Below are 8987 nucleotides of genomic sequence, written 5' to 3' on the forward strand. Positions count from 1 at the left end.
GCTCTCCCTCTGCCACGTGCTTCTCCCTTCCATTCCCCACCTGCCCACACTTTAGCATTGCATAGCACAGGGCTGCCCCTCCCCACACACATTTCCCAGGGCAGACCCCCTAATTGTCCTGGAGGGTCTGTTTGTGTCTGGAGGGTGAGGCATGTTTGTGTCTGGAGGGTGAGCTACAGCCTCAGCTGTGTCGCTGCAGTTCTATTGCAGCTCTCCTAGCAATCACCCCTTCTGCTCTGCTTCTCCCTTCTCATGGCCTCCAGCTACGCCATCGCCCGCCCTGCCCTTTAGCCTGCCCCTTGTGGTCCACAGGCAGGGTGCTGAGCACAAGCGGTAGGCAAGAAAGCAGGTGCACAGCCTGGAAGAACAACAGCAGGCAGCACTACCAGGCACTCCCTCAACCTCCTAAGAAATGGGTTCTAGGGAATAAGTGGTAAAAGCCAAAGAAAGAAAACAAACCGCAGTCAGCGCTAGAAGGTGCTGCTCTACTCTGCACTGATTAGGCCTCAGTTGGAGTATTGTGTCCAGTTATGAGCACAACATTTCAAAAAAGATGTGGAGAAATTGGAGAAAGTCCAGAGAAGAGCAACAAGAATGATTAAAGATCTAGAAAACATGACCTATGAGGGAAGACAAAGAATTGGGCTTCTTTAGTTGGGAAAGGAGAAGACTGAGGGGACATGATGGCGGTTTTCAAGTATCTAAAAGGGTGTCACGAGGAGGGAGAAAAATTGTTCTACTTGGCATTTGAGGATAGGACAAGAAGCAATGAGCTTAAACTGCAGCAAGGGAGGTTTAGGTTGGACATTAAGAAAAACTTCCTGTCAAGGTGGTTAAACACTGGAATAAATTGCCTAGGGAAGTTATGGAATCTCTATCTCTGAAGATATTTAAGAGCAGGTTAGATAGACATCTATCAGGGATGGTCTATACCAGAGGTCGCGGCTGTCTTCCTGGGGGGTTGCAGTGCTTTGATCCGGGCTGGCCAGTATTTTCTTTTCCCGGCTTGGCACCCAACGCATACGCAGCAGGGGTGGGGAGAGTATCAGGGGAGAGGAGCCGTGCTTTAAATTAAAGGGGCTGCAACAAAATGTTCCTGGGGTGTTTTTTTGGCTCAACAAAAAATTTTCAGCATTGGGGGTCATGAATGAAAAAAGATTGAGCTCCACTGGTCTAGATTGTGCTTGGTCCTGCCGTAAGTGGAGGGGACTGGACTCAGTGATCTCTCAAGGTCCCTTCCAGTTCTAGAGTTTTATGATTCTAAGGTGCAAGAAGAGACAGCTGTGTAAAATGCAGGGAGTTAATGCAATTCTCTTAAAAAGTTATGAAGGGCAAAAAATAGTGACACAGTAAAAGTCAATCAATAGGAAATGTTATGAGTGTATTTTTTAAAATCCAATGACTTTTTTTAAAAAAAGGAAAGAATCCAGGAAACTATTTTATTGCCACTTCCACACGCATTTACACTTTAAGCAACCAGCATTTAGGTTTTAAAAATAAAAATGTCAGAGAAAACTGCTGCTTTAACTGTTTCCTTCAATGCAACCTTAACCAGGCAGTGGCTACCCATGCCTGCTGACAGTAGTTAGCTCGCATGCTGAAAAGACCCAACAGTCCTTGTGGAGATGAGATGAGTCAAACATCAGGTTTTATTACAAAAATGTTTTAAAAATCCATCATGTCCTATCTCTGTGGGTTTATTGACCAGGTGCTCACATGAACCTACATGAGGGGGATGTATTTATTGCTCTCCCTTCTCTGATTTTTGACAAGGGATGCTGGGAAAACACTGTTGGGTGCTGCAGCATGGGTGTGTTTGTTGTCCATCAACTGTTGAACCCTTGGACTTAGTGCAGGGCTGGGTGAGATGCTGTCCGTGGGCCAGATCCAACCTGCCTAACACTTTGATCTGGCCCACAGACTGCATTTGGCTGCTTTCTATTTATATCCTGCTGACCGTGCCATCTAATTTCCAGTGGCTTAGGCAGCAGGATCCTATTAAATGACTCATGGCTCCCAGTCATGGTGATACCCTGGCAGGGGCTGAAGTTGAGACACCTTTAAATAGCCACAGGAACCCTGGCCAGTTAGCAGACATAGTGTTAGCGGCAGGGCCACACACTCTTTTTAATTCAAAGCGTCTGGCCCCAGACAACTCTGGGGGGAGGCTAGTCCCCAAACCTGCCCCTTCTGCCCCAGACCTCACTCCTTCTGGGGATGGAGCTGGCCCATGATCACATATCAAAATGCACTAAGTAGCCCCCTTTCCCCTCCAGTGAAAATTATTGCCCACCTCTGACTTAGTGGAATGCATCCTCCTGTCTCTAGGGCAGTGATACTGGGACCTTAAGTAGGTCAGGAGCCAAATTACCAAGCAACATTGCCAGAAAGAGGCGCTGCCACAGGCCTGTGAATTCTTTGTTCCCTTCACTATAGTACTATACATTCAATCACACAGTACTGCAATATCATGTGCTGCAGTGCTGAGCCTGTGCAGGAAGCACCTGAGAGGCCCACTTGCAGTTTCAGAACCTCAGTCTGAGTATCCCTACTCTAGGGCTGATCTGCCCCCTTTCTGGGCAGGTGAAAAGTCGAACCACGTCTGCCAATCCCGTTAGATCAGAGCAGAAGGGCCAGAGAAGACAGAGACAGACTAGAGAGACTGAGCCCCACACACCACTCCCTCTGCCCCTCACCACCAGGAGGGAACAAAGGGGGGACCTGGGCCATGAACAGCCCCCTGGGTGTGAACATAAGGCCTGTGGCCAAGATACAAGGTCGGTAGGAGAGGGAAGCTGAAGTCTGGGAGAGGATAGGTGGACCCTTGGGTATGGCCAGGGCAACAGAGCGTGGAGGAGTGCTGCTGGGTGCTTTGGATGAGGGGGCTCAGGCGGAGGGGAGTCGGGGGCAGGTAGAGGTAAAGGGGGGGCGAGTGGACACTAAGGGGAGAGTGAAGAGGGCTGAGCACGCGGGGCAGAGGGGAAGGCGAGGCTCGGCAAGGGCTGTTTCGGGGAAGGGGGCTGGGCTGGGGGAGTTGGAGGAGAGGTCTGAGGGGAAGGAACCGAGCTCGGGCGCGAGGCGGGGAAGCCGGGCGTTTGACGGGAGGAGGAGGAGGAGGAGGAGGGGGGCGCTCGCAGCGCCGGAGGCCGGGAGCACGTCGCTGCGGAGCCTGGCGCACCACTGCGGGCCCGCGAGGGTCTCTGCGCCCCCCACGTGTGGGCAGATTCACGTGGCGACTCTGCGTGCGGCGGCGGACAACTCGTTCGCGCCCAGCCCTGCTGCCGGGGGCCGCCGTCGCCCCAGCTTGCCCGCACGCGAGCCGCAGCGCGGTTGCCTCCTCCGGGGCAGCTGCGGGAGCCGGGGCGGCGGGGCTGCCTGGCGCTGCAGAGCCGCGCGGCGGTGCAGGGCAGGCGGGGCCAGAGGAGCGCGCGCAGCGCCGCGCTCACACCCACTGGGCTGCCGCCGCGCCACGCGCACCCGCGGATCCCGCTAGCAGGCGGCGGGGGGCAAAGCCCGAGGAGCGCCGCGCCGCTGCTGTTCCGGCGACACATCTGCGCGGGAGGCGGCGGCGCTGTAGCCCCCAGCCCCACCGGCTGCGTCGGGCGGAGAGAAGCTGCCAGCCCAAGAGGGGTCCTTCCCGCTGGGCTCCCCTTGCTGCCAGCCGCCGCTGCGGGGTCATGGGGGACCCGTATCTCAAGCAGCAGAACTCGGGGTGAGACCAGAGAGGAGCAGCTCCTGAGGCGCGGCTAGGAAGGTCGGGGTGCATGGTGCTCGCCGATCGCCTCTCCGCCCATGTGCTTGGCTTGTGGCCAGCTGACCAGCCGGGGCGGCTAGGAACGCGAGCCCCGCTAGAACGAGACTTACTTGCTGCCTGGGGGATTAGGAAGGGCAGGGGTCGGGAGGGCTGCCGTTGCCATTCTCCGTCTATCCAGGCTCGCTGCACCCCTGGAAAGAGATGCCTTTGTGCCCGGTCCTCGCCAAAGGATAGTGCCGTGGAGGAGGAAGACAGGGAGGAGAGAGGCGAGCATCTGCTCTTCTTATTGCAGGCTGTGCGGCTAGTTTGCTCGGAATACATCGCCCTCCCCCCGACAGGCAGGTGCAGCAGAGGGCAGTGGACTAGGGGAGACACAGAGCGAGCGAGCTGCACAAAGGTAAAACTGGGCTGCGTGTCTTTGTGTGGCTCCTGGTTTTAAGTGTGTGTAAGGGGGGAGGTGCTGCGTCTTAAATAGCGAGAGATTGGAAAGTGAGGAATTGCAAAAAGAAAAGGGGGAGCTGAAAGCATCAGGAAAAAAAGGAGGGGATTGGGCAGAGAAACAGGATGGGAAAGAAATGAGGAGGTAATCGGAGACAATAGGAAAGAGGAAGGGAGACCGAAAAGTGCAGAAGGGCAGAGAAACTGGGTAAGAAAGAGGCAGGGAAGAGTAGAGAGAAGAGTAGAAAAGTAGAGAGAGGGAAAGAGGCTGATCTTCCCCCCTGGGGTTGTGCAAGCCCAGCTGTGGCTCCTCTCTGGTGACTCTGGCTGGCCCCTCCATATTATGTCTGCACTCCGAAGGAAATTTGGGGACGATTACCAGGTAGTGACCACCTCTTCCAGCGGCTCAGGCTTTCACCAGCAGCAAGCGGCGGCAGCCCCTAGGAGAAAGAGGCAGCGATTTGTGGACAAGAATGGTCGTTGCAATGTGCAGCATGGCAACTTGGGCAGCGAGACAAGCCGTTATCTGTCGGACCTGTTCACCACTCTGGTGGACCTCAAGTGGCGCTGGAACCTCTTTATCTTCATCCTCACTTACACTGTGGCCTGGCTCTTCATGGCCTCCATGTGGTGGCTCATCGCCTACCTGCGGGGTGATCTGAACAAAGCCCATGATGATAACTACACTCCGTGTGTGGCCAATGTCTATAATTTCCCCTCTGCCTTCCTGTTCTTTATTGAAACTGAGGCTACCATTGGCTATGGCTACCGCTACATCACTGATAAATGCCCCGAGGGCATCATTCTCTTCCTCTTCCAGTCCATCCTGGGCTCTATTGTGGATGCCTTCCTCATTGGCTGCATGTTTATCAAGATGTCCCAGCCTAAGAAGCGGGCGGAAACACTCATGTTCAGTGAGCATGCTGTCATCTCCATGCGGGATGGCAAACTTACCCTTATGTTCAGGGTGGGCAACCTTCGCAACAGCCACATGGTATCTGCACAGATCCGCTGCAAGCTACTTAAAGTAAGTGCATGGTCCTGTTCTTGCTCTCTTCTTGGCACTCTTATGTCCTTCTGAACCATTCATCTGTACAGCACTTGTGTTGCTCTTTTCTTAACAAAGCACATCCAGCTCCTCCTTTACTTTCCACCAACCAGAACCTTCATACCATCTCTGCCTTCTCTGGAAGACATTCACACCTCCTACACTTCACAGCTTCCTGTAGTCCTCATGCTGCCTCTTCCTCCACAGAACACTCACTTTCCACTCTCGCCCCAGAATTCTCTCACCTCTTCCTGCACCTTTCCCTGTTCCCTTGGAGCACTTGCACCTAACTTCCCCTTCACCAGCACCCTTTTCCCCAAAAGCACTCTCAGCTCTCCTGTCCACCGCTTCCAGAGAGCATTCAAGATGATATATCCCCAACTTCAGTACCTTCCTTCTCCATAGCATTCATGTGTTCATTACCTTTTTTTTCGGCACCTCCTTCAGGAGCACCCGTGTCTCCTCTCTTTCTCCTTCACGTCTACAGCTCTCTCAGTTCCGTCACCTTCCTTCTGAGCACTCCAATATCCACCTTCCTCTTCTTTTCTCCCGAGTCCTCTCATTCCCACCCTGTCCAAAATTCACCATTCATCTTCATTTTCCAATCATTAGATTCCCAAGTCAGAGTTAATTTTTAAATTCCCCTTCATCCAGCTCAGTGTTTTAAACCAACGTTTTTCTTTGTTTGCTTCTTTGTGTGTCATTCCGTGGAGTATCTTACAAGCACAAGAGTGTTTTCTACAGTTGGCATTTAATTTTTGGTCTCTGTGCTCTTTACACTATAATTGATCAACACATTTCCAGTTTGGTTAATATGTCTGTTCAGCACCCTAATATGTGTGCATTTTATAGAGAATAATATAGGTTCCCGTTCTTAATATTATGCAACCTACATTTTGATCTACTAATTAAGCAGTGCATATTTTTAAAGAATGCAATATCTATCCAGAATCTCTGGTTATCAGTTTATCGTTTTGATTTTGTTTTGACAATTTTAGGGTGTATCTTTTTTGAATAATATTGAGGGCCAGTGACAGACCATTATTTGTGCAGATAGTTTATTAACTTAATGGGAGGCTTATTCTCAGGATGATAGATTTGAAAATTGTATAAATGATTTGCACACCTTGTAAGGAAAACTTACCATTTAACATTTTTAATATCAGGTAAGGATGTTAAATTGTAACTAGAACAAACTTAGATTCAAGTCAAAGTTGGTCCAAAACGTAAAACCAATTTAAATATTTCTGTGGTGTTGTACAAGAAAAACTGTGGTTAACAGTGTATATTTTAAAATATTCATTTGAAGTGTTTGCAACTCAGACATTTCAGTATTTTTAAAGGGCTTGTTCTAAAACACTTTGAAGTCCTTGGACAGACTCCATGACTTTCAAAGTCCCTAGGCCTTAATAGTCTGGAAATGAAATTGACTAGAATATGACTAGACATAGTAATTGACTAAAAAACTAGGTGCTCACTATACTAAATATTGAAAACTAAAAACAATGTATTGTTTTAATATTCTCAAGGGTTATTGGTAACAAAGGTTAGGATATTCTTTCCCCCTCACACAGCCAAATTCTGATTTTAGTTATACCTGTGCAAGTTCTTTAAAATCACAGCAGTTCCATGGTTTTAACTAAGGCCCCAATCCTGCTATTTGAAAAGTGTTGGCAGAGTCTCATTGATTTCCAAACAATGAGGCATATATATATCCGAAAGTATGGTTTAATGTGAAGGCTGCGACTCCGCTAAAACTGTTAAGCAATGGGCAACCACTTTGTAAATTTCCTGGCAGGACTATTCTAATGCAGGTTTCAATTGGTCATCAATGGCTCCAGCTTGGTATATGTGGGTATGTCTACACTACCCTCCTAGTTCGAACTAGGAGGGTAATGTAGGCATACCGCACTTGCAAATGAAGCCCGGGATTTGAATTTCCCGGGCTTCATTTGCATAAACTGGGCGCCGCCATTTTTAAATCCCTGCTCGTTCGAACCCCGTACCGCGCGGCTACACGCGGCACGGACTAGATAGTTCGGACTAGGCTTCCTAGTCCGAACTACCGTTACTCCTCGTGGAATGAGGAGTAACGGTAGTTCAGACTAGGAAGCCTAGTCCGAACTATCTAGTCCGTGCCACGTGTAGCCGCGCGGCACGGGGTTCGAACGAGCAGGGATTTAAAAATGGTGGCGCCCAGTTTATGCAAATGAAGCCCGGGAAATTCAAATCCCGGGCTTCATTTGCAAGTGCGGTATGCCTACATTACCCCGCTAGTTCAAACTAGTCCCAACCTCTGACTGGAAGCCAGAGTCCCAACCTGTTCTCCCTCCTCCGTGTAGGAGGTGAAAGTGATGGAATAAGGGGATCTCACAGTGTGTGAGGTCTGGGAGCATATCCCCTTATCATGCATTACTCTGCTTGGAGTCCACTGGATTACTAGGACCTCATTTTACCCCACCAACCATACTGGAATCTGTTAAAATCACAATAGATGGAAATTTAAAACCTAAATCTGAATCTTTAGGATGCTGACTGGAGAGTGAAAACCCCCACACAGAAATTTGAAAATTTTGTCACATGGGGAAAAATCCCTTCCAGAGCCAGAAGTAAACTTGGCAATCGGCTTTCTCTTGGTATCCCAAGAAATCTAGATCACTAGATAGGCAATTTTCCAGGCTCACCTTATCACGGTTGCTCCCAAGCAGACATCCCCCACCACCTCACGTCCAGACCCATTCCCACCCTCCATGTCCAGTGGCAGCAGGAGTGGCCTGGACAGGCTCCTTCTCCCACCTCAGGGCATGGAATGAGGGTGAGAAATGAGAGAGAAACAGCATCTTCCCCCAGTCCTGTACACAGATGCTGTGGGGAGGGAAATCTGGGGAGGTGCAGGAGCTGTGTCTCAGCTGCTCCTGCCCGACATTTCTGACTTCCCCCACCACCCCACTTGTGCTGGTGTATCGATTGGTCCTGGACCCAAGAACAATGCATGTGGCCTAGCCAGATGAGCACTGGTGCAAGTATCTCCTTGCATGGATTCAGTGGCAGGATCATGACATTTGAGCTCAGTGGTTATTTTCAAATGAGATTATTGAGAACCAGCTCCATAGTTACATACTAATTAATGGTAACATCTAACCTCCACATACAATATTGTCTCTCATTTTGTCCTCAACTTCAGTGTATTTATCATAAGCATCATTGGATAGAAGAAATTATAGAAATTAAGCTGCTGCTTTATTACTTTGCTAGGATGGTTTCCATAGATCAAAAGTGAAATACTTTGAAGAAGTACTCTTAACTTTTTCCCCATGGCAGCTATTTCAGATATTTTTGATAATGAAATCAGACTTTAGTTGCGTATTTTCAATACCTGATTAAAGGGGATTATTTTCTTTTATCAGTTTAAATTACTAAAGTAAATTATATGTGAAATAGCAATGTTAGTGTTCATCTAGTCTTTACAAGGCACCAAAATAAAACATGGAACTGCTTTACCTTATTAGGCTGTACAGAGAACGTACAAGTTGTATATTTAGAGGTCAGATTAGACTACTGAGTTTAACAAAACCTTGTTTTAAATTAATTATTTTAAGGAGTCCCGATCTGAGGTACGTTTTAATAACAATGCTGCTTTGTGAATTAGGAATGGTATCCCTTTGTGTAATTTTAACATGCCCCTGCGAAGGATTATAGAAGCTATTTTTAGATCTTGCTACAATTCCACAAAATTTAGCAAATATT

At 49.0% G+C, this 8987-nt stretch overlaps 1 protein-coding gene across 4 annotated transcripts in view; it reads left to right on the forward strand.

The window, feature by feature from the left end:
- Positions 1-3148: 3148 nt before the first annotated feature.
- The window catches only part of KCNJ3 (potassium inwardly rectifying channel subfamily J member 3), a 202266-nt gene continuing 196427 nt past the window's right edge, over positions 3149-8987 (forward strand). For 2 of the 4 annotated variants that reach the window (XR_012905167.1, XM_025185924.2), the window contains exon 1: positions 3149-5219. Coding sequence is in view for 3 of the 4 variants with exons in the window: in XM_025185924.2 (XP_025041709.2) it covers positions 4536-5219 (684 nt within the window). In the remaining variant the exon portion in view is untranslated. The remainder of the gene's footprint in view (positions 5220-8987) is intronic. The other 2 variants (XM_075933420.1, XM_075933421.1) reach the window with 2 other exon arrangements.

The sequence above is a fragment of the Pelodiscus sinensis genome, chromosome 7, assembly GCF_049634645.1.
Source record: "Pelodiscus sinensis isolate JC-2024 chromosome 7, ASM4963464v1, whole genome shotgun sequence".
NCBI lineage: Eukaryota > Metazoa > Chordata > Testudines > Trionychidae > Pelodiscus > Pelodiscus sinensis.